Source organism: Cololabis saira, chromosome 13 (assembly GCF_033807715.1).
Source record: "Cololabis saira isolate AMF1-May2022 chromosome 13, fColSai1.1, whole genome shotgun sequence".
Classification (NCBI taxonomy): Eukaryota; Metazoa; Chordata; class Actinopteri; order Beloniformes; family Belonidae; genus Cololabis; species Cololabis saira.
This window is the reverse complement of record NC_084599.1, coordinates 31,394,925-31,421,118: the sequence shown is the minus strand read 5'-3', so window position 1 is coordinate 31,421,118 and position 26,194 is coordinate 31,394,925. Positions and strand designations below refer to the sequence as shown.

The window sequence follows — 26,194 nt, the reverse complement described above, 5'->3', positions numbered from 1 at the left end:
TCCATTCTTCTTCTTCTGCTGCTGCTGCTGCTGCTTCTCCCTTAATGTCGGTTGCTGGCAGCTTTCAGGCTCACCACCTGGATTGACGGGAGGACTCAGCCTTTTTAAAGTGTCTCTCAGACGTATTCGTCGTGCGACTGTGTGCACCGTACCGTGACGCCCTTACTGTGACGCCCGTACCGTGACGGGACGAATACAAATACCGTTACAACCCTACTAGCTACACTAAAATACTGTATAAGTGCTGCACGGAACGCACTAATTATTGTCTCTAAAGCTAAAACAGATTTACAGGAAAGCTAAATGCAACTTTTGTTGGTAAATTATAAATACTTGAAAAGGTACTTTGACAGGTTTCAGAGGACAGTTTGCAGATGGTTTCTGTGTTTGGATTTGGTGCAGGAATGTTAAAGAAGCTCACCACACTGAAGGTAGATGACAACCAGCTGACCTCACTGCCTCACACCATTGGGAGGTAAGATATTTACACACGCACTCACTGAAAAACTAAACTAAAACTTAAACTAGAGCCATCCCAATACACAGTAAACCTTGGCTTTATACTTTTTTTATATGACTTTTTTTTGGATAACGATATAGCTGGGTTTCTGGCACGGGCGGGTTGTAGTTTATCTTGTTTTTTAACTTTTTTTGTTATTGTTAGCAGCTGTGTTATTATGTTGGCTCACGATTGGGGGGTTCTGTGTGTTGTGTTTGCTGCATTGCCGTGGCGTTAGCCCGAAGCCCAAGCAGGGGTGAGTAACATTAGCCTCCTGGATCCAGGGGTGTGTTCAGAGACAGGCAGCTCTGCCATTGCTTTGCAGATACAAAAATAACAGCTTGTTACCACATGTTGTCAGTGTGGGAAGCAGTTTATATTCCTTTGAATTGTATACAAACATAAACATGTTGTTACATTTCCCTCATGTCCAGACAATTTGACAAAATATTTGAGTAAAAATCATATTATCATTGGAAGTAGACTGACACCTGCATGAAGGAGATGAAAATGGCTGTTATTTAAAATTACGGCGGTAATGTCTTCAAAATAAACCTTATTATTAATTTCCGTTCAGAACCAATACTGATCAATGCATTGTGGACCTAACATAACATTTTTATTTTCTTATTTTAGAGGAAACAGTTTAAGAATCTGTATTTAAAAGTGATGCCACATTCGTCTCTTTTCTGTAAAATCAGGTACTTTAAAAATGATAGTTGCGACCTTGCAGATGTCAGTCAGTTCTACATATAACATCAATTTAACACTTTGTGGAAGATTTGTATCTGAATGCAATGAGAGGTTTTTGTCATCCTGAACAAGTCCCAGATTTGAGCCTTTATAAGTGCAACACCAAAGCAGAAAAAGTTGGGACACTACAGGAATACAAAATAAATACATAAAAACTACAAGGATTCTTACATTTGCTCTGACTTTTATTCAATTGCAGACACTATTAACCCAAGATATTTCATGTTTTGTCTCATTAACTTTATTACTGCATTTCAGGCCTTCAACACATAAAAAAAAAAAAAAAAAAAGTTGGGTCAAATGCAGTCCAGGGCTGGTAATGAAATAAAATGTCACACTCTTTAAGTTTCTGTCTCCAGTATTTTCATCTTTAGTTATCATGTCTTTGTTAAGATTCAGTCTTGATGTTTGGCTTCTGCAAAGCTCACGTTTTGTGTTTCATTAGTATTTGCTCTATTTCTGGTTTTATTTTGAAAATGCATTTCACTCGTTTGATGTCTGATTTTGGTTTGCTTGTCTGGACTTTTCTAATTTTCTGTTGTAATTGTTGTAACCTGTGTCTCATCAGTCCCTCTGTGTCCAGTGTATAGTCCTGTCTCTCCATCTTTCTTTGTCCGACATTCTGATTTTGCTTATCCATCTTGTTGCTGTGCTCCGCTTCTGTGTATTTAACCTGTTTTTCAACATATTCTCTGTGTCTCTTGCTCAAGCCTCACTTTTCCATGGATTTCTGTCAAATGGTCTACATGGAATTAACCTGCTCTTGCAGTGTTTTCAGTGTCAGTGAAGTCAGTTTTAATTACAGTCTACTGCAACCAATCCTAACATGAAAATAAAAAATAGCTTCAAATGATCTCAACATGCTATAAACGCAAAATCCATGAAAGGCTGAGTCTTCGTAGAGCAAAGATGGGCAGAGGATCTCCAGTTTCTCAATAAATGTGTGAGGAAAATCCCTGAAACATCTGTGATCTCTGCTCTCTCAGACAGCACTGCATCAATAACTGTCATTCTTCCACAGCTGATATGATCACATGAGTAAGGGATTACCCCTTCCCAGTGATGGTAGAAACATCTGTGAACTTGGAGGCATGTGGGATGGACAGTCACAAAGTGGAAATATATACTGCGGTCAGCCAAATCTGTATGTCGAGTGTATATTTTTGGAAAAAGAAAAGAGACCATCCAGTCTGTTATCAGCAAGTCCCAAAGCCAGGCTCTGTGGTGTTCGATGGGCTGCATCAGTGCCCTTCCAAAAGGTCATTTACACTTCTGCCATGGCAGCAACAGTGCAGAAAAGTGGATTTTAGAGCAACTCTTTTCCTGGGATGATCATTTTTTCAGCGAGACAATAAAAAAAACAACACATTTTTCATAGAATATAAAGGCCTGGCTGAGGAAGAAGAGTGTTCAGGTCCTGGTGCGTTCCTGACCTGTCTCTCACAGAGGATGTGTGGAGTATTATATAGGGCTGTAAATTTGAATGGCAGCATTATACATTTGTGAAACCTGCACTTTCTCAACTTCTGTGTTTCAACATTGAGAGCAGGACAGATAAACAATTGAAAATAAGTTCAAATCAAATGTGAAATATCTTGGGTCAATATTGTCTGCAATGGAAAAAGGTGGTTAAAGTAAAACTAAGAAAAGTAAAGCAAACAACTTTTTTGTTGTTTGGGTTGTTGTGCTGTAGTTTCATTACTTCCTTTAAAAAGTTCCCTTTCTTACCCATGTAGAGTTTAAATTAATTGTTACGCTTGGTGAATATAAACCTTTATTATGCTTATGTTTATATCCTGTTTGTACTGTGTGCATATTCCTATACAGAGTAAGTGACTTTTAAACATCAGTGAGACGTGTATTCACTTGAAATTTAAATCTTTACCATAGCAAGTATAACGCTGCTATTAGTTGTTTCAGTACAGTTTGATAATGTGTATAATTGACAAACATGAAAACTTAAATTGGCTGTTAAATTGCTGTGTTTTTTCTTTTGATGCTTACTATTTTCCCAGACATGTTTTACTTTAAGTGTTTAATCCTATGATTTTACTCTCCTCTCCTGCTTGCTCTTTTATCCAGCTCTGCTTATCCTGATGTAAAACTAACTCCTTATCTTTGCTCTCACTAAGAGCAAAACACCCCACTTAAACACAAAGGCACAAATCTTTTGAAAAGATTTGTTTATTTCATCCGGATGCTTTGAGAATAAATTCCATAAATAATGCTTTGACGACTGAAATAACGGGATATGTGACCTTTGCTTAAAGCCCGGTATGGGATGCAAGGGCCTTCTCCTCTCTTTTCCACTCCTCTCTTCACCTGTCAGACCGTATGGTGGCCCAGATGGTCTGGCCAATTGGGAATAATAATAGCAGACTAATGCAATGCTAGTAGTGACAGGACATTAGTGTAACATTGTTGTTTCATTAGCATTAGCCTGCTGTTAAAGTGATGCCAGGCCATTGTAGGGCAGGCAGAATATCCTGTAGAGTGTTTGCAATGCATGGCAGCGTATGAAGATACATCCATCCATCCGCTTTCTATTCCCAATTACTCGTATGCGGGGCCACAGAGCTCTGCTGGAGCCTATCCCAGATCTCTTTGGGCAAAAGGCAAAGTCAAGTCTCTGAGCCGCATATGGACAAACAATCACACACTTACACTATTGTCAGACTAGAATCATCAGTTAACCTGACACACATGTTGTTGGGTGTGGGATGAACTCGGGGTACCAGGAGAAAACCCACGTAACCACGGAGACAACATGCAAACTCCACACAGAGGGGGATTAAAACCGGCAAAGTTCTTGACCAAATTAATATAACATTTACATTTATTCATTTACTGACTAACAAGGTGACCATTTCCCTCTCTATATGACACATAATCAACATTTCATAGTCATTTTCAACAAATCCAGTGAAAACATTTTAACTAACCAGTGTAGCTCTACTCTCAGGAGCTTAATTAATCCAAAACCCACACAGAAATCATTACTGATGGTTTGGTTTATGGATTTAATTGCTTTAAGAGAGTTTTAAATGCTTGATATATATATACACTTGATATATTGGTGTATTTTTTGGGATTGTTTTCATCTGCAGACTTATATAGATTTGATGTGTTTTTTTTAATAGCAGGAAAGTACGTGGATGTTATTTTAACAACATTTTATCAACATTTAATGAAGAAAACTAAATGAAGCTGCTAATTTTAATACTGCAGTACAAAGAAGTAAGATATTAAGTTAATATACAATATTGGATATCATTGCTCAATGCATGGTTTAAGTCTTTTCATAGGATTTGTTGACAGTTATAAAAATAATAATGTCAAACAAACTGAATATAATATATAATCGCTGACTACAGATTGTATAGCTTGCAGAATGATTTTCTTCGTTTTTTTTGTTTGTTCTTTTTGTTTGTTTTCTATGCCCCTCTGTTATACTGTATTTCTTTCATCCAGTCTGTCTCTGCTGGAGGAGTTGGACTGCAGTTGTAATGAGCTGGAGTCGTTGCCTCCGACCGTCGGCTACCTGATCAGCCTGAGGACCTTTGCTGCTGACGAGAACTTCCTCGCAGAGCTGCCTCGGGAGGTACCGGCATCACTCACACTGCACTCCAGTGCCGGCACTGTTCATTTTTAGAACTGAACAAAGTCTGCGACTGCTTTTAAATCCCGTAAATCCCACAGATTTTCAGTGGAAAATACAAAAATACGTGCTAAAATAAAAGCAGTTTTGAGTGAGAACTATACATTTACTGTGAAAACAGTTCATGTTTACACTTGAGACAATTGACCATCAAAAAATTGGTATTTTAAGCCTCTGACAAGACTTGAAAATGTAATTCCACTTAAGTGATGGTGGAGACAAGCTCTACAGATGAGATTCAGTGATTGCAGCAGGATGTTTTCATATAATGTCAAAATTATGGTTTTACAAAATATAGTTAAAGAGAAAAAGTAACTCACCAGCAGTAGTGACATAAGCTGTTGTTACTTACATCATGAGAAATTTAGTAGCTGTTCATGATCTTCATGCATGCGATTATGCTAATATTACGTATGAGGACATAATTGTAAAAACAATCATCTGTTCCTCATTCATTCTTAAGATTAAGTAAAAAACACCCTCTAATGAACAGCAGTGCACGAAATATTCACCATGCCATTCCTTCTTTGGGATCAACTAAGCCAATAGAGCGAAGCATTTGTGAAAAGCTGATTTCCAGTTAATTCTCGCTTAGAGTATAAAATAAATCATTCAAGACAGATGCCAATCTTCTCAGGAGTGGACATCCAAACACCAGAAGGTCAGACTGGGTAATCGTCAAAGATATGGCAAATACCTAAAGATCTACATCTCAGGCTGTTCAGACTTCAGAAAGTAGAGTTAGAAGAGGACTGCACAAGTGTGGTTTGTTTGGAAAGATCACAAATAAAAAGTCATCACATATTAGATTTGCAAAGATGTATGTGAATAAACCATAAGGTGTCACAATAATGCTTTCATAATAGATGAGAACAAAGTGGTGATGTTTAGCCATAATGCACAGTGGCATCAGAAGTATCAGAGTATCAGAAGAAGCACCTTACACTCTCCTTCAAGTATGGTGGTGGAGGGGGGATTTGGACTTCAGCACATGTCCAACTCGACTCTGAGCTCCTCTGTCCAGCAGCTAAAGCCTGACCAAAATTAGGGCATGCATCAGGGCAAGCACATGAGCAAATCCAAAACCAAACAGCTGCAAAAAAAAAAAAAGGCCTTTTAGTGTTGTGAGGGCCAGATACATTTTTTTTCTTTTTTGTGTCCTTCTGTAAAGCTTTTGAACGGAGAAGGGTTGTGCTTTATTTTGCATGTGAATGAACAACACCATAGAATTAATCATAGCCATCTTAATGTCTTTAACATTCATACGTGTAGCACCACCTAAACTGCGGATAAACCGTGCAGAGTGAGTTGATTGCATGTGTCAAATGTGCTGGATTTTGTTCAGCAGTGACTGTGATTGGATGGATTGTTTCTGTGTGTGTGTGTGTGGGTGTGTTTTTCAGATTGGTAATTGCAAGAACGTGACGGTGATGTCACTGCGGTCCAACAAGCTGGAGTTCCTTCCTGACGAGATCGGACAGATGACCAAATTGCGTGTCCTTAATCTCAGCGACAACAGGTACACGATCACACAGCCAGGCTATGACTCATACGTGACAACACACACACACACGAACACACACACACGCAGGCAACACTTTCTCAATGGCCGTCGTGGTCTATAGCTGCTTCCACGGGCTGCAGTTGCCTTGGGAATGAGTGAGTGTGTTGCCATGGTTACGTGCTCTGCAGGCTGTACAGTGCGTGGGCAGAGGAGACATCTCTCTTTTCTTTCTCTCCCCTCCCTCTTTTCTTCTGTTTCTTCTTCCCTCTCAGGTTAAAGAATCTACCATTTACATTTACTAAACTAAAGGACCTGGCAGCTCTGTGGCTCTCTGACAATCAGGTACCTGTCTCCCCTCCTACTTTGACCGAGAGACTGTACCTGCTAATTACAATATACATATATATATATATATATATATATATATATATATATATATATAGTTGTCAACTGAGTTGAAGTTCAGTCTCACTTGAAACACTTTTATTTAAGATGTGTTGCTGTCTATCTTAGTCAATTTAAGCTATTAAGCAAAAAGATGATATGGATCAGGCAGTGAAAGTAATTGCAGTAAATTGACTGTGATTCACTTTATTACCAATTGATTATGTAACAGATATCCACTTTTCCATGCCAGATGGAGCAACTATAATGTGTCTTTCAATGGATTATTTTATTTTTAATTATATCGTGTTGTGTCAGATTGAAGCGATTCTTTGAAAGTGTTAAATTCCAGGATAAGGTATGGCAACAGTGGATGCTTATTTACCAGGTAAAATGAGGAATAAATTAGAATTTCAATTTCTGAAATAGTTGTGCAGACTGACATTTATATTTAAAATAGCCACTTATGCATTCGTGCGCTGCCTCGAAAGTCAAACTCATGCTCATTCATGCCATTTCATGCATTAAATCAGTTAACACTGATCATGGAGTTTCATTTAAAATGACATTAAAGTGTCATAAAGGGTATAATAAGTCATAGTCTATAATGAAATCTGAGGAATTTAATGTATTACTCTATTCTGATTTACTATCATTTCTATTGACATCACATTTACAGTTCAATAATGCGTTCAGACAGCAAAATTGAATGTGTAATCAAATGTCATCTAAATTAAAAAGGGATTTTTCTTGTTGGCAAATTGATTTGCTAATTCTTTCTTAGTTTTTTTTTATTCAAACTAGAGACTTTTTGTGAAAAGTGCTGTTTCTCTGCAGCCAGTCAGGGGGTGATTTAGATAGAGTACAAATAAATGTCTGCTTTCAAGAACATATTTTAGGTTATCATTAGTAATAAAGGGACGGCCACCATCCGGGGAAGGTTCCTGCATGAATACTAATCTGAACATTTGTGTGCCTGTTTGCAGTCCAAGGCTCTGATCCCGCTGCAGACAGAAGCCCATCCAGAAACCAAACAGAAGGTTTTGACCAACTACATGTTTCCTCAGCAGCCGCGACACGATGAGGGTACAAACCGTGCTTGTGTGTGTTTGTCATGTAATGGTCAAATGTTGAGTCAGAGTATTTTTAAAAAAGACACTCAAGGTTTTCTGGTATTCCGGTATAAGCCTTTCTTCCATTATATGATGTTACGTGCCTCATGTAGACTGGTGGCTTTTGAGTTTCTATGACACATTGGAAGTCGTTACCCTTGAACATTTATAACTTCTCTCTACGCGTGTGCAGATTACCAGTCGGACAGTGACAGCTTTAATCCTACTCTGTGGGAAGAGCAGAGACAGCAGAGGATGACTGTGGCCTTTGACTTTGAAGACAAGAAAGAGGAAGAAGACAACTCTGGGAAGGTCAAGGTCAGCCCTTTTCCTTCCTCCATTCCTTTTGGGTTCTCTTACTTATTAAGTGGGTCGCACAGAATGAGGGAGGCAAGATTTTTCTGTTCATTTTTCACAAGGACAGCATCTGGAGGATGTCCAGCTCTAAATTATTATTGTAAATAGCAAGCAAATGTACTAAGAATAGTTTGGCTTATTTAGAAAATGTGAGACTGTCTCATAACCACCCACTGCTTCGTGGAACTCATTACATAAACACCGTGGAAATAACAGGCAATTTGAATCAATTAAGCTTCAGATTCTGATGGAGTTTTAAACTTGTTAAACAACTATGGATCATCTTTATTATTGAAGAAGACAAAGAAGCGATCTCAATTGGCTGCATCTCTTTTAGAGTTATACATCAATATATACATTTTGTCAAATAATGATTATGGAAATGCTTAAGTTTGATTATGGATTGTTTTAACAGTGAAGGAGTTTCTTAATGGGAACATTTAAAAACCTAACTGTGATTGTTTTTGGGCAATCAATGAGATGTTTTGGATATACTCAGGAGGTTATGAAAGAACTCTAGAAATACAGTCATGTGAGCAGTACTCGAGTTGAAGGGGGATGAGGGGGGATGGCATCCCCCCTGAAATAAAAACAGTAAAAATCATCCCCCCTGTAAAACTGCCATCCCCCCTTTCCATCCCTTGTCATTTCATCAATGAATGTGGTTTTACTGCTATTTCAACATTTAGAGTCATCACCAGAAAAATAACACCATAAAAATAACTTATTTGACAATTTTCACCTGTTTCAAGTAAATTTTCACTTGAAATAAGTAGAAAAATCTGCCAGTGGGACAAGATTTATCTTCTCATTACAAGCAAAAAACATATTGTTCCCCTGGCAGATTTTTCTACTTATTTCAAGTGAAAATCTACTTGAAACAGGTGAAAACTGTTGTTTTTTTCCAGTGATGAGTCCTGTTTTAAGTGTAATAAGATTTTTTACTGAAATGAGAAATTTTAACTAGAAATAGAACAAATATTCTTATTTTGAGTTTTTGCAGTGATCCATTTTACTTATCCTGTGAAGGACAGAGGCATATTGAAGTTCAGAAAACTGTTTTTTATTGTTGTGTTTTGATGTATTTGATGTAAGCCCAGTGGATATTTAAAGCTTACAGAAGGCTGCATTTAACTGCTGCTATGTCATTCCTGCAGTATTTCTGCAGGTGTTTTGGTCAGTGCTATTATTTGTAATATATTATATTATTTGTAATCAGCACAAATTATCTGTCCCCATATGATAAAATCCACCATCCCCCCTGATTTTTTTTTTACAACTCGAGTACTGCATGTGAGTATTATTAAACCCAAAAGAATTAATTGCAGCATATCTGTAAAAGGAAACTGAGCAAACCTCCGATGAGATGTGATCAGTGAAGTCACAGGCGAGGCGTCTTTGCTGTTTTCCTTCTGGGAGAGCAGCAAAACGTCAATAACAAAGGATGAATTCTCTGAAAAATTCTCTCGATGTGTTCAGAATAATTTACTTTCTGGTGACATGGCATTCCTTCTCTCCATCCGTATAGGTGGAGATTAATCTCAAGCGCTATCCGACACCCTATCCCGAGGACCTGAAGAACATGGTCAAGTCCGTGCAAAGTCTTGTGGGTAAAAGTATACATGCCGGGCACGGGCACCAGCACCAGCTGAGCACGGGCACGGTCACCTCAGCGGGAGGAAACATGGAGCATACGCACCTCAGTAAAGAGCCGTATGAACCACCGTGGCCCCTGCCTCCTAAAGAGGTACGACACATACGAACATACGCATGCAGACCCGTGAACACGACTCGCAGGCACGCATTACGCAGCTCAAATGTACTAACTGCTTTATATGCCGGTCAAGATGTCCCCCAGCACACAACTGGTGCTGGTTGTGTGTTCAAGTGAGGAAAAGTTGCACATATTTATTATTTACGTGGCTCAAAGGGTGATAACTGAGTACTTTAACAAGATAATTGTCAAAAATGCTTAAATACATAGCATAAGCTAAAATATAAGCAGAACATTGCTGAATTTTCCTTCCCTCCTGAGAGTGTGGTAGATTAACTACGCCAGAAATATTGGTCTGTGGTCAAAAATCATCAACTGCATTTGTCAGTTTGTCCACTTCTGTGGTTTAAACCTTAAAACCACATGGATCTACAAACAACAGAGGATGTGAGCTCTTTTCAACGGCAACAAATGCAATCTGCCAGGAGCGGCAGAAAATTGGCATATTAGATGTATCATCATCTTTATATTTTCATCACATGATGGAAAGAATCAAACTGTTTGCCAGGTGACAGACAGAGAGATGCAGGACTTCTCTCAGTCTCAGCTTATGGACCAGGGATCAATGCATAACTCTGGCATCGACATTCCCAAGAGGAAGGACAAAGAAGATTTAACGGAAAGCTCTGAGGTTTGTCAAACACTGTTTATATGGAGAAACGCACACATGTGATTAGGGCTGTTCGATTTTGCCCAAAAATAAAATCTCGATTTTTTTCTCTCAAAATCCGATTTTCGATTACGATTACGATTATTTTGTGAATTGACAAAAGGCAAAGAAATGATTTCAAATATGCTGTTTTTTTATTGAACATTTGCCCCATTGGGCTTTAAGTGCAAACTTTGCTCTTATTAAACCAAAAATGAATGAATAAAGGTCAAAACTCTGTAAAATAAGTTGAAAAAAAGTTTTAAAAAATATAATAAAATATAAAGTTTTATCTCTGAAAAAAAAAATCAGCACTTGCAAACATACAGTAAGTTATATTTCCAATTAAATAAAACAAGACATTTTCTAATTAAACTAAACTGGGTCTTTGCATGCTAAATAATAATGCAACCCATGAAGGAGGTAGAGGTGTGTAATGTCAGTCATTACATTTGCTATTCACATTTGCAAGTTTTTTGCAAGGAACACGAGCCGGTCTACCGCATCTGGCTTGAGGGATGCCCGGTGGCATGTTACAACGCCCCCTCCTACACTAAAGAGCCTCTCCGATGGGGCACTTGTCGCAGGTATTGAGAGGTATTTCCATCAATCATTAATATGGTATCAATCATTAATATGTGTGCAGACAAGGTAAAAAAAAAAAAATTTAAAAAAAAAGTGAAAAATCGATTTTACGATTTTCACGTTTTAACATCGTTCTAATTACATAATCGCGATTACGATTTAAAATCGATTAATCGAACAGCCCTACATGTGATACAGTTATATTATTTAAGTCACATTGTTTTAAGAGTACAGACAGTTTGGTTAAGACTTTTACCTATATTTGTTCTATTTTGTAGATTTGACTTTATGTTGATTTTTTTTTTCTCCTCGCACACACAAATCCAAGCAACAAGTAAAAGCTGACTTGTGCCTTTTTTTCTTTATTATGAAATACATTTATGAGCCATTTACATTTACCTGTAGTCTATTAAGTCACCACTGTGTTCCCAGATATTTGTTACCAAAGATCGGGGTTTACAGATGAGATCACCACATCTGGACACTTTGCTTTTGGACAATATCCCCGCCCCTCTCTGGGTGAAAACAAAATTTCACACTTGAATGGCCGTTACTCATACTTTTTAGGTATTTAAAGATGATAAATAAGATCACAGTGTTGATTTGTAGCTTTTTGGTGCCCAAATCATAAGACCCCACAGGTAAACAGTCACTACAATCACCAGAATTATGTAGGAAAACTTTAATTTACTGTGATGGAGGAAATTCCTTCAGTCTGCCTCCGTCAAAGTGGACAAATAAAACCTCCACGGTGCCATATCCCAACATCTACAGCTGAGTTACTGAATCTTCAGGTAATGTATTTCAGACACTGCCGTTCTGACTGAAGCATCACATTTGACGACGGAGACGTTTAACACCAGAACAGGTTACTTTTTTCCTTACTTTTTTGACCACAAACCAGAAGTAATAACTGGCCAGTTCCCACACTTTCAAATGTTCTTTCTCTGTCGATTGAAGCCACAAAGCTCCTCTTCTTCTATCCTCTCTCTTTAACCTTTGAACCCCAAGCTACTTTGCTCTTACTTGCTTTCTCTTATCCCCCACATCTGGGGACTTTAGGGTTTTGAGGGTTAAGGAAGTAAACAAAAACATAAATTGGCATTATTTTCATCATTTGATGAACTAAACACTACTCAGCACCTTTTAGGCACAATATCACTCATGTTTCCAACTCCGTTTGTACTTTTACAGCGTTTGTTTTCACCCAAACAGGGGGTGTGGTCACCCAGCGAAGGGAAGAAAGAAATGAAACTCCCCTACAGCATGTAGCCTTCCTGTATTTGTATCTATCAATAATCATCTTTCATGTGGTATTGGAACAACATAGATACATTTTGGCAGAACATTTTAGTACTGCAACATACTTCAGTCCTGAGGTAACAATAAAACATGAACAAAAGCATATACGGTTGAAAAATGTTGCAAAAAGATCTTTTTAGTATCTTTAGGTGTGCAAAATTCCTGTAAAGAATACAAAAACTTGCTAAACTATGCAATAAATATAGTTACTGTACCTCCCTATTGTTTGATGAAAGTACCGGTTGTGCTCTCACTATTGTGCAGAGCAAGCAGATTCAGGACAAAGCGATCATTTTCAAAGTTATTCTTTGTTAGATATCGTCCGTGAGTGTGTTACCTCAGCAGTTAAGTAGGTTGTTAAATGCTTCCCGCTGCATTATAGCCAGCTGATGTCAACCGGCGTGTTTGTTTTTTCTTCCCCAGGACTCAATGGGAGGCTCTCCCAACGACATCCGAATCTCTGACATGAGGCCCACGCTGGTGGAGCCACCGATGTACAAACCAAAGGTGGTCCTCCTTGGGAAGGATAAGAAAGGTATAAAGATTATGAGTATCATTTTAAAGCTACCCATCCATGGACTTCATGGAGTCAAACATGCATGCGCTTACACCGACACATAAAGCTGTACATGATAATTTAATGTGGTCTTTTGTAAGGAACTGTGGGGCCTGTTGTAATAGTGTCCATTAATTAGTCACAGTGGCAAGGAGATTAATTTCAGAACATTACTGAGAGAGGGAGGGAATGCTGAGGACCTTTACTGTGAATCTTGGTCCCAGTCTGGCAAGAGCAGCGTTTAGTTCCTCCTGTTTTACTTCTTCTGCCCTGAAGGCTTTTGTCTAATGTGAGGAAAACAAAGCAAATATGAGCCCCTAATTTAGAAGAAAAAAGAAAAGAAATCTGTTTTAGGCTCTAATAATTCAGTGACGTAATCACATCTTTCAGTTTATAATCTACGCCCCGCTATGAACTGCTGTCCTCCCTCAAAGCTGCATCGCCAAATCCACTCAAACAAACTCAAATTCATTTTCACCTTGGCTGTTTTGGTTGAGTGTAAACTGCATACAAAAATGTGATTTAGTTTATTTTGTCGAAATGCAAAACAGTTTAATTTTTTTTACAAGAAGGAATTTATAGATGATGCTTTACGTCTTTTTGAAACTGTTGTTTCTTTTGATGCAACCTTCTTTCCATTTTTTATAAAGCGTCTTGTATCAGTGTAGTGTACTTAATGTCGTCCAAACGTAAACATGTTGCATGCATGTGAATCTTTTATTTATTTTTGTTAAGATTGGTGTCTCCATGGGTGCCTTTTGTGTGTCTCATCACTAAATAACACAGGGACAGATTTTAGAAGAACATGGAGTATTTTATTTTGCCATTTTTCTCAAATGGCATCTGGCCTTTTATGCCTTGTCTGAGTTTGAAACCATGAAGCCGCTGAGGGAGCACGACTTCTACAGGAGAACAAGGACATTTCTCCCACATGCACACAGTACCTGGAAAAAGGCTTCATCCAGTTAGTTACACTCCATTAGATTAAAAGAGAAAACAGCTGGTTTAAGATGTTGTCCGTTCAAAGAAACAGACAACATCACGCGCTCCTTTTTTTTTTCAGTATAGCGTTCCTTGTAATTTCTGGAGATAACTCAAAAACCTTTGTTTAATGCTCTTTTATTTTGAAAAACACATGAAAGAAAACAAACTTTTTCTGTGCTTAACAGCATATATTTGGGTTTAGAACTGACTACCATCTTGAAAACAGTAACATAACAATCCTGTCATTAGGATGCAGTTTACTGGTTTAAGTGGCCCCGTTCTGGTTTTTTTCCTCCTATGTGGCACAGACACGATGGGACCACTGCACATCTGAGCGGTAATAAAGAGCATGGACTTGGACATTCTCAGATCCGCTTCATGCCTCATTTATATCTGTAAATGAATCTGATATGTGCACTTGTCTGTGCCCTTTGACACAACTCGGGCATCCTTGAATATGCGACTGTGGCAACAGATGTAAACACAGGTGGACAATTTGAAATATGTCTAATCCTGTGCTGACCTCCAAGAATGCTCTGGAAAGCAATAGCTTAGATAATATCTCCAGTTGTGTCTTTCACAGCTTCTAGAATAACGAGGCTGACTCACAGTTTCCATTGTTGCCATTAACCTTTACTGAACCAACTGACAACACGGTGGAATAAATGCACACGGACGGTGGAACACTGACGAGACGTGTCAGTACACTAATAGAAACACTTCAGTCTACTACACCTTCTAATTCACCTGTGATTATTTCAGCTGGCTGCGTTCATTGAAAATAGCACCATGTTATTTTCTTTTTTGCGCTCGAGCCCATCTCCCCTTGCTCGCTGCTTCACCGACTAACCAGAGTAAATGCACATATCTGATTGGTTGCTTTTGAAAGATGATGCATTCAAAAAGAAAGAAAAAAAAAAAGAATAAATATAGGTATTAAATCGGAATTGTCTAAAAATATAACATTCAGTGAGTTGTCTGCAGGGTAGTGTGACATTGCAGACCAAAATCACAGCAGAAGTGTCCACCCTCCCCATCTTTATCCTCACCCAACGTGGCCTGATACTGCATTGGCTGTGCCACTGAAGTGGATCGCAATGTGTTTTAACAGTGATTTTAAAAGAGAAGAGGCACACTTTGCTGAAGGAAGTGGTGGAATATAGTTAAGTGTGACTTCATCTCCTTAAACTGGATGTTTTTTACAGAGCAGTAAAAGACAGAGTTGAAAAGGGAGAGATTTTCCCAGCATAACTGTAGTATTGTCACCAAGTATGTCACATTTATTTTACTACGGAAAAGGATTAGAGCTACTGAAGAAAAAAAAAATAGAATTCTGAAAAAAAAAGTCAGAATTCTGACATTTTTCTCAGAAGTCTCTTTCTTTCTTCAGTGGCTTTAATCCTCTTCCGTAATTTTACCCCTCAGGAAATTGCCAACTTTTAAAGAATAAATGCTATGCTCAGTCTTGTCTTCTTCACTGCGCGAGTATTTCTAATCCTGCTTGTGTTGTTATCATTATAGACTTAAAACATTTTTATCACGATTGTTGTTAAACTATAATTGCTCTAATTATTTGAGATATTACGCTCAAATCTCTTAGCTGCTCATAAAACTAAAACCACTAAAGTATGTGTTTAATTGCCTGTCTCTACCCTTAAATCAATACTCTTACGAACAGTGTCTCTTGAGATAGTTTTGGAGAAGATCCATGGAAAGACGCAAAATCTTGAAGGTTAAGCTGTTTCTTTCATCCGTGTGAGGAGCTTCTCAGCAGAGCAAGAGGCTGTCAGAACGGGATGTGACATTTTCACCGAACAGAGATGCTTGTCTTCCTTTGTTTGTCTTCATCCAGAGTCCACAGATGAAGACGTGGATAAACTGCACTGTCTGAACCACAGCGGCTCCTCAGCCACCTACTCTGACTACTCCCCCTCACAAGGCTCCTCGGGCTCCTCCAACCCACCGGCCAACACGCACTCTCACTTACACCAACACAACCCGGCCCTGCCGGCCCCCAACAAGGACCAGGCTCCTCAGAGCCACTGGACCAACAGGTAACCGCACACGCCTGCTCCTTGTTCTGTTTCCTCATTCACCTCATCATGTCTCCGACTGCTCATCGTCTCTTCTCTTCCATTCCCATCCCCACTCGCCCATCTAACAATCTCTTCATCCATTATTCCTTCCCTACATCTTTCTGTCTCTTTTAATCTCCGTGCTTGCTCCATCGAGGTCAGACGGAGTGATTAGGCTGCAGATTTCTGTACGGGATACTCTTTCTGAGCTTTCTTCTGTGTAAAACTTTACAATGAGGTAAAACAAAAAATGCTTTGTTGCCAGAGAACAAATAACAAACAAGCAAGGGACTTGCTGCCAGCTTAAATTTAACTGAATGTACGAAACGCAGTAAATGTATTTCAGAGTACTCAGTATGATGGGGAATTAATCTTAAGATAATGATGTAATACTGAAATTCTCTTTGACACAAGTCATCACCTAAAAAGATTTCAAAATGTATTTTGAGACAATACAATTGGTTAATAACAAAAAATGTAATACCACTGTCAACCTCATAAAAGAAAGGTTTACGGATATCTGAATGTATTGCCTTCCTTTTATTATTTAGTGTAATTGTTAATGTCACAAACTACTTGCACTTTATTGTAGCTTTTTTTGTGAAGAGAACAACTTTATATTTTTTGGATAATGATGCCTATGTATGTTTGTTTTTTATATTATTGAATGATGCCTGTCATTTATTTTAATGTTATTGTATTTTCTGGAATTGAAATAAAGTTTCATACAAAAAAAAAAGTAATCACCTAAAAAGGACAAAGAAACAGCAAAAATAGTTTAAATAGTAATAAAATATTAAAGGTTTAGTACAATCAAATATATTAACTGACTAGTTAGAACCCAATGATTGTCCAGGATCTTTTCTGGTAAAGCTTCAGTTTCTAGGGCATAGGTGCCCTTTAGATCAGTGTTTCTCAGTTTACTTCCCTGCATGTTTTAGGTGTTTCCTATAATGTCAACACACCTGAATCAAATGAATGGATTGCCTCTTTCGCTTGGCATCAAGGTCTGCATTAGTCTGTCAGTGATCCCTTAGCTTGAGCCAGCTGTGCTGAGCAGGGAGAAAGCTACAGACCAATGACCACTGGAGCCGAGAAACGCTGCTTTAGATCCTACATTTGATGGGTTTGGGGTGAAAGTGGGTCTGCGTCGAGGGTCGGCCCTGAGCCCCTTCTTCTCTGCCGTGGTGATGGATAGGTTGACAGATGAGGTCAGGCAGGAGTCTCCGTGGACGATGAGGTTTCCTAGTTGACAACGTGATCTGCAGCGAGAGTAGGCAGCAGGTGGACGATAACCTGCGGAAGGAAGTGGGGATATGCGCTAGAGAGAAGAGGAATGAAGGTCGGTCGCAGGGAGACGGAATAGATATTTGTAAATGAAAGGGGAAGCAGGTGGAATGGTGAGGTGCTGGGAGGAGAGATGAAGACGGCGCAGTAGTTTAAATACTTGTGCTCGAATGTTCAGAAAGGGGATGGAAAATAGATGGAGAGTGGGGGCAGGGTTGGAGTGGGGGGAGAAGAGTGTGTGGTGGGGTTATCTGTAATCAGAGGTGTCAAAAGTATTCACATTCATTACTCAGGTAGAAGTATAGATACTAGAGTTTAAAAATACTCCTGTTGAAGTTGAAGTATCAACTCAAGTTTTTTACTCAAGTAAAAGTATAAAAGTACTGGTTTCAAAACTACTTAAAGTATAAAAGTAAAAGTAATGTAAGGGGGAAAAAGCCATTAAGGACAAAAGCCATTGAAAATGAATGCATCTTAGTATAATGCAAATATATTAAAGAACCATATATGTGTACGATTGAGCATTAACATGTGTCTCAGAGAGCAGGAGATATGATGACTAGTTGCCTATAAGTAATGGTGCAAAAAGTCAAACTTCAGAGACATGTTATCATTTATCCTAACCTTTATTGGAATGTACATCCAAGTTTAGTTGCAGGAATCTGAGGGAACGGATGTAAGAACAAAACTGGACAAGAACATCTGAAACAACCACAACCAAATTCACTCTATCCGGATTGAGCAATTTAACTGGATAGTTTACAGATAATTGCGTGGAAATGTAAGGAGTAAAAGTAAAAAGTCATCTGAAAAATAATTACTCCAGTGAAGTATAGATAACCAAAATGTCTACTTAAGTAAGGTAACAAAGTATTTGTACTTTGTTACTTGACACCTCTGTCTGTAATAGAAGAGGAGCAGCAACAGTAAAGGGAAACTTTTACAAGACAGTAGTGAGACATGCCCTTCCCTATGGCTTTGAGACAGTGTCACAGCCTGAGGGACAGGAAGGAGAACTGGAGGTGGTGGAGATGAGGATGTTAAAATATTCTTTGTGAGAGACAAGGATGGATTGGATTAAGAAGCAGTACATTAGAGGGAGAGCAAGGTTTAGACATCTCAGAGACCAAAGCAAGGAGACTGGACTGTGATAGTTTGGACAAACAAGAAGGAGGGATAGTGAATACTTTAGAACAGGGGTCGGCAACCCAAAATGTTGAAAGAGCCGTATTGGACCAAAAACACAAAAAACAAATATGTCTGGAGCCGCAAAAAATGAAAAGTCTTGTATCAGCCTTAGAATGAAGACAACACATGCTGCATGTATCTATATTAGTAATAACTGGGGGAAGATTTTTTTTTTCATTATGCACTTCGAGAAAAAAGTCGAAATGTTGAGGAAAAAAGTCAAAATGTCAAGATTAATGTTGAAGTACAATCTTGAGAAAAAAGTCAAAATGTCGAGAAAAAAGTCTAAATTTCGAGAAAAAAGTCGAGATGAATGTTGAAGTACAATCTCAAGAAAAATGTTGAAATGTTGAGATTAAAAAGGAAAGGAAAAAGGAAGGAAAAAGAGAAAAAAGGGAAAAAATGAAGAAAAAAGAACAAAAGAAGAAAAAAAAGAAGAAATAAGGAAAAAACAGAAAGGAAAAAAAAGGTCAAACATTTTTTTTAAAAGCAAAGAAAAATGGGAAGACCAAAGAGGTGAAGGACTATATGCAATTGGTGGATGTGACAGAGGAAGATGCAGGTTAAGGTTGAAAGGAATGATGCTCTCTGGTGACCCCTAAAGGGGAAAAACCAAAAGAAGACAAAGGATAAGAAGGATTGACCATTACCTGGTCTCTGTGATGGACTAGAGACCTGTGAAAGGTGGAACTCTGTTTCTCATCTAATAAAGGGAGTGAGAGACTCTAGCTTCCATGTCAGCCTGAGCCGGGTAAAATGGAGTTAAAAAAGATGAATAGATGGACCATTAACTAATCATACATTTCCTGATGGCTAACCAGTAATTATCTCCTCATCATGTCATCATTTGTTCCCTGGTTACAAAGTAAACGCCCAGATATATAAAGTGAGCAAAATAAAGAGGTCAATTCAGGTTTTTAGAGCACTTCAGATGATTTAATATCAACACATTTTTGACGAGACACATTATATGCTGGAAGAGACATTTCACAGATAAGAAATGAATAGGTATTATTTTAATAATTGTATGTAAGCCAGCTTTTATAGTTCAATAAAATAGCTACAGCAAGTTAATCACACTCTGATTTAATGTAGGTGTACTCCGTTTAATACACAGCTATTCAAAGTGGAATTTCTTGCTTAGTCATTTGTAATAACAAGTGTCAGAACGGTTTTATTTTACTTCCTTGGGAAAGAAAGCAGTAAAATGTACACCCGTCATCATGAAACAGCAAAACTGTGAGAAAGTTGTTGACATATTCCTTCCAATAAGCTTCAATCAGTAGTCCGATAGCAAGCGGTACCAGATAACTTTACAGGGATTTGGCTTCATCTGTTACTTTTTGATAGCATAGCCTTCAAACGAGAATATATTCCATCACTGGAAACCTATAGTCTCTAATAACATTGAAATGATTGTTTTCTTGCTCACTGTTTCCATGGTCTCGTTGTTCTGAGGAGTTCCTGCAGGCTGAAATGCTCTGGTATTTTTTGACATTAAAACTGTCATTTCACGTGCCCCGGGGTGAGGTGCAGATCTCAGCCTGTACACTTTTTTGGGCTGTAATTGTAAAATATGGTATTTGCAAACCGCACGGGCCTCCTGAGGGAGTTTGAAAACCTTGGTATTTTATGTTCATGCACTCAAAAGCATTAATTACAGCAAACATGTTTGTTAACCCAGTTGGAGAAAGTCCTGCTTTTCTCATTGCAAATTTGTTCTGATATATACAACACATTTTTATGTAACATCGCATTTTTTGTGTAATTCAATTCATCTTATCATCCGTCGCTGTGCAATTATTGCTGTACATTTTCTGTCTTTGTAGACTTGCCCAGTCATTCCCAAAGCCTATTGACTCCAAACCCCTCCTGTCTCAAAGAGAAACCCCTCCGTCAGGAACCCTGCAGCAGCGCGGAGACCGGCGCCCACTCAGCGAACCGTTTGACTGGTCTGAGGCCCCTCACTATGACAACACAGGTTTTGATGCCGAGGAGTCTCCCCTGGACCCTCCGTCATCCAACACCAGCCAGGGAAATCCACCGCTGGGTTCCAAACCGCGGAGCCAGTCGACACACGGCCGCCGCCCGCTCCTCAGGCAAGAGCGGATTGTAGGAGTGCCCTTGGAGCTGGACACCCAGACGCTTCCCTACCACGGCAACCAACGCTCCGCCCCGGACAATGACCCACAATCTGGACCTTCCTCTCAGAACCCCTGGCAGAACTGGACCAGGACCCCCAGCCCACTGGAAGACAGAACTGCTTTCCCCTCCAAGCTGGACCTGACACCCAGCTCAAGCCCCAACCCTGACCGCAAGGACATAGACCCACGGTAGGTTTGGATGGTTTGGACTGGTTGAAGGTGTTTTTCTCTTTGTTTCGTTGTTTTTTATCACATAACCAGAATTAAGCCAAACTTATATGGGCTCAAATTAATGCCATAAATATTTTGTATCTGTAAATAAACTTTGTACTTGTAGAAATATTTTGTGCGTGTGCAAAAAATATTTGTACTTGTAGAAATATTTTGTGCGTGTGCAAAAAGTATTTGTACTTGTATATACAAAGCTACAAACTACAAAAATAGAGACATATTTTTTCATCAACAAAACAAATTAAAAAAAAAATTCAAATAACAAAATAACATATTTGAACCATTTTTCAGACAATAAAATAACAATAACAATAAAATGTAATGTAATGTATAAATTCATAGTTGTAAAAAAAGTTTGTAGCTTTTGTAAAAAAGTTTGTAGCTTTGTATCTACAAGTACAAATATTTTTTGCACACGCACAAAATACTTCTACAAGTACAAATATTTTTTGCAAGTACAAATATTTTTTGCACACGCACAAAAAGTAACAAAGTTTATTTACAGATACAAAATATTTATGGCATTAATTTGAGCCCATAAACTTAAAGCTTGTGTGTGCGTGTGTGCGTGATGTGTGCGTGCGTGCGTGCTAAATCAGCGTTTAGACTCTTTGCCTAGAATAAACTTGAGATATTCAAATTCGTCTCCAGATTTTGAGCATTGTTACAATATTTCACCTGTTCTTGCATATATATATATTTTTTTTTTTATGCCTTTTTCTGTTGGTGGCCCTACCTTTAAATCGCAAAACATAATCATTGCATTGTAATTAATGTTTCCTACTTGAAGACTGGAACAGAATTCGGGGCCTTTGCCGGGAAGTTGGACGTATCACGACAGTCAGGGGGAGCAGAACAGGAAGGACCAGCTCAGTGTCGGCGGGGGCAACAAGGTGACGGTGGTGATGAGTAAAAACTCCGACCGCCTGTCCCCCATGATGAAGGAGACGAGATCCAAGTTTAAGAAGTCTCAAAGCATAGATGAGATTGACATTGGGTCCTACAAAGTGTACAGGTAGTTTATTTATTTACACAAGTCCAGTAAGTCCAGGGGGATTTCCTGCACGATCGGAGCTCAACTGTTCTTGTGTCTCTCCAGTATTCCCATGGAGAGCTACAGTTCATCCATTGAGCAGCAGACGAGTTTGGACCGTCAAGACCTGCCCGGTTCTATGGAACAGACCAGCATGGCGCGATCCCAGTCCGCCCCCATGTTAGATGATGAGCTGGGCTTCCCAGGACATGGCAACCACAACCAGTCTGGACAGAACCAAAAACCTGCCATTCCACACAAGGCCTATCACTTTGACCAGAACTACAACCCCCAGGTCAGGCGTTTTCTGTATTTGTTTTATCATTGCTATGAGGGCTGGGCGATATATCGAGATTTTAATATATATCGATATATTTTCAAACGCGATATGGTACGAGACAATATCGTTGATATCGATTTAAAAAAAATAAAAATATATATATATATATATATAAAAAATGAAGCTAACAGAGATGCTATGCTATAATGCTTTGGGGGAAACCCCAATTATGGCACAGAAAAAATATCGATATATATCGAGTATCGCCATTCAGCTAGAAAATATTGAGATATGACTTTTGGTCCATATCGCCCAGCCCTAATTGCTATGACAAAATGTTATGCTGATAAACCAAAACCTCCAAATTCAGAACAGAGATGTTTGTGGACTTACTGGTAACCATTCTAATCCAGCAGGTGACCATGGATCGTCGGGTCCCTCCCCCCTTCCCTAACACGCCAGATTATGTCAACCACTCATCAAAGGCTTTGGACTACTTGAATCAACCGGGAAAGACGCTTCCCAAGGAGCTAGTGAGTCCTCGGTATCGTGCGTATCCACCGCTGGAGATGTTTTCTTTCCCCCAGTCTCCAATCAGCCCGGACGGCCCGCCCAGCCAGCAGCAGCAGCCGATGCCGTCGCAGCGCTCCAGGCCAGGCTTCCTGAGGAGAGCAGATTCTTTGGTGAGCTCTACAGAGCTCGCTTTGTTTCGCAGAGTTCATGAAGCCCAGCAGGAAGCTTTGCAGGAGTCTCAGTACAGACAACAGGTAGGGCCCAGAAGCAGATTTCTGCTCATTTACATTACATTTACATTTACATTTACGGCAAATTTGTGTTTCCTGAAGGTTAGACAAATAACTGAAAAATAATGACATAAAAACACAATTTTCTTAAAACTGTACTAATATCTGTAAACTTCACAGATTATTTTGTTTTAATTTAAATGCATGCAAAAATTAAATTACAGTGAACAAAACTATGGTTTTATGATTGCCTTGCTTTATAGAAAACAAAATGGAAAAAAACAAATCAATTAACTAAAGACACTGAACTTATAAGTTCATGAAATACCTATTTTTTTGTATCAGTGAGTGATTGAACTGTATTCAAAAAATGAATAAAAACAAAATAAAATTGAGATTGAAATTGAAAAAGTCATCTCACTTGGACATTATTCATATTCTGAGATTGAAATTGAATCTTAAAATTCTATCTTCCTATCTGCTATCTTCAGGTGGACCCCCCTCATTATGGTCGGCCTCTTGCCTACTCAGCCATGGAGCACGCTGCCATCACCAACATGGCTGACAACCAGATGATGCACAATAAGAGAAATGGTCGCTATGACGATGACTATCCCACTTACCAGGATCAGAAAAAGACTATGATTGGTTATCCGACCAAGAGCCTTACTCAGCGCCGCCCTCTGTCGGCCAGGAGCTACAGTACTGAGACCTACGGAGCATCTCAGGTCAGACTGTTATTGATTACGTGATGGTGTAAGCTGTTAAAGCCTCAAGTCGTTGTCTTTTAGAGCGGTTAAACTTGGAATGCCACAGAATTCTCCATCAAAGTTTACGAGTCATGTTACAGCTTCAACGACTCCCTGTCATCCAGGTCGTGGTAATTCTTAAAGCTTTGAATCAATCCAACTGAACTTCCTTTTCTTAGTTGTTGAGGAAGCTTCACCTTCCAGCAGAAAGCATCATCAGCTTGTATGGAATAAGATGTTGTCATTAATGGTTAATCTAGCAATAATGGCCGAAGTTAATGACGATACCGGCTTCTCTTGTGTAAGATGTAGTAAAAATAAGTGTGCATCATAGATTTCCAAGGTGTTTTTTAAAAATCTGTTGTTTTTTTCACAACAAGTTTGAGGTCCATAGAGATTTAACTTGCACTATCGCAAAAAAAATCCTTATCTGAATCTGAAACAGTGATCAGTGGAACTGAAAATTAATTTAGTCTTTTCATAAATAAGTGCACAATTTCATCTCTTTTTTTAAACCGTGCAATAAAGTATTAATTAGCTATTTACTGCGACCCACACCAGTAGAGTTTGTACCTTTTCAATGAAAATTACAATACTTATAATACTTTAAACTTGGGTCATAAAGAAGTCTTTTGAATTGATCCAATACGTACAATAAATAACTAGGATCATCTGCATCAGTAGCTACGAAAGGTCAGACGTTTATTTGAGAGAAGGTGAACAGAGTAAAATAGATTAAAATAAAAATAGTGATAATAATTCTCTGAGACAGTCATGTGTGTGAGGCTGAGGTTTAATATCGTGATTTGGAGAGGAAGGGTCAAATGTTTGAAAATGGTTTGTGTATGAAAATGTTAATACTGTATTACAAGAATAAAATGACTGGATGCACATGAGGGAAGTTTTAACCAATCTATGGAGAACTGAAAGTTAATCCTGGCTGGTTTTGGTGTTTTCTTTCAGTTGATTTGGGGGGGAATGAACTTTGAACTCCAAGATGTTAGCTTTCAACAAAGCTACAAATATTCAGACTTGTTCTTTGTTGTTTTAAGTGGATGGAGCCAAAAGGCATCGGATTTCTCCCAAACTTGGAAAAAAAAAACCCAACACATGACTCTTGCAAGGTCAGCTTGTTACTGTGTTTATATCAAAATTACATGATACAATCAAAACGGACATAATCCAAACTAAACAAATGTTGTGGCCGAAGGCCATGGTTTTACACATACCACACGTTTTACACATTTTCCAAAATGTCAGTGATGGTTCGACTGTAGTGTATTACAGCTTTTTCCCCATGCACGCCTTTGTTTGTATTTCTTTCGTTGCAAACTTTGTTCTTTTCTACCATTTATTTGAATATTCCCTATTTGTCAGGCCCGTCCAGTGTCGGCTCGCCCCACCATGGCTGCACTGTTGGAGAAAATGCCACCTGACTACACCCTGGCAACTTGCCCTGAGAAGCCATCTGAAGACACCATCAAAGTAAGACCCGTCGTACCGCAGAAGCCCGAAGACATCACTTCCAAGATGCCTGCCGACTGGAGGCAACAGCTTCTCCGGCACATCGAGGCCAAGCGACTGGACAGGGTATGTCGATACGATGGAGAAGTCCCTTGTAAGAGAAAAATGGCCAAATGCACACGCAAACACCGAGCACATGGAAGCCCTCCCTGTCTGTATCTATGTCAGTCTTTGTTGTAAGGTTGACCAGATTTGTGCCTGGCTGCATGTGTGTGTCAACTTCACACTGTCACTGTGTCAGCCTTTATTTATTATTGCACACTCACAACTGGATATGTGCTTTAAAAATCACATTTCCTCATATAAATTGCAGTTAATCCTCCAATGTGATGAACAAGTGAAAAGTTGCAGACAATCTTAATTGACTGTTTTTAATGTAGCTTGCTGTATAAACTCAGACCAACAAAACAAGTGATGTTTAATTCAACACACAGCACTTATTCAGAATGACTTTTACTTTTAAAATAATCCGAATGTATCTTATTTACACAAAATTATACGTACAATCATCTATCAGTGACAAGGATATTTAAATGTGGCTATCTTGACACGGATCCAGGGCACTGAAATATTATAGAAATAACATTTAGGTCAATATTCTCATGTGTTTTCATGACAGATGTTGAATGATAAGATCCTGCACATAACACTTTCATGTCAGTATGCTAAATATAAAACTAAAAGGCAATAGCTCTGAGTGGCAAAACTGCGAGATGTCCCTTGAGGGACAAAGTGACGCTTCTCCAACACTGTTTATAGTGGAGACGAAATGCTGCTTACCTCAGCTGGGGTTTATAGTCCTGCGATGTAAGTTATACTGCGA

General features: G+C 38.8%; 1 protein-coding gene across 11 annotated transcripts in view; it reads left to right on the top strand.

Annotated features, from left to right (window-relative positions):
• Positions 1–26,194, top strand: part of lrrc7 (leucine rich repeat containing 7) — a 117,684-nt gene that overhangs the window by 74,659 nt on the left and 16,831 nt on the right. For 9 of the 11 annotated variants that reach the window (XM_061738647.1, XM_061738643.1, XM_061738646.1 and 6 more), the window contains exons 10-26: positions 403–475; positions 738–755; positions 4,724–4,853; positions 6,314–6,429; positions 6,687–6,756; positions 7,785–7,884; positions 8,104–8,228; positions 9,796–10,014; positions 13,001–13,112; positions 15,970–16,171; positions 20,497–21,000; positions 21,833–22,057; positions 22,142–22,370; positions 22,769–23,122; positions 23,590–23,826; positions 24,900–24,971; positions 25,225–25,437. In XM_061738647.1, the coding sequence (XP_061594631.1) occupies positions 403–475; positions 738–755; positions 4,724–4,853; positions 6,314–6,429; positions 6,687–6,756; positions 7,785–7,884; positions 8,104–8,228; positions 9,796–10,014; positions 13,001–13,112; positions 15,970–16,171; positions 20,497–21,000; positions 21,833–22,057; positions 22,142–22,370; positions 22,769–23,122; positions 23,590–23,826; positions 24,900–24,971; positions 25,225–25,437 (2,999 nt within the window). The remainder of the gene's footprint in view (positions 1–402; positions 476–737; positions 756–4,723; positions 4,854–6,313; positions 6,430–6,686; positions 6,757–7,784; positions 7,885–8,103; positions 8,229–9,795; positions 10,015–13,000; positions 13,113–15,969; positions 16,172–20,496; positions 21,001–21,832; positions 22,058–22,141; positions 22,371–22,768; positions 23,123–23,589; positions 23,827–24,899; positions 24,972–25,224; positions 25,438–26,194) is intronic. The other 2 variants (XM_061738644.1, XM_061738645.1) reach the window with 2 other exon arrangements.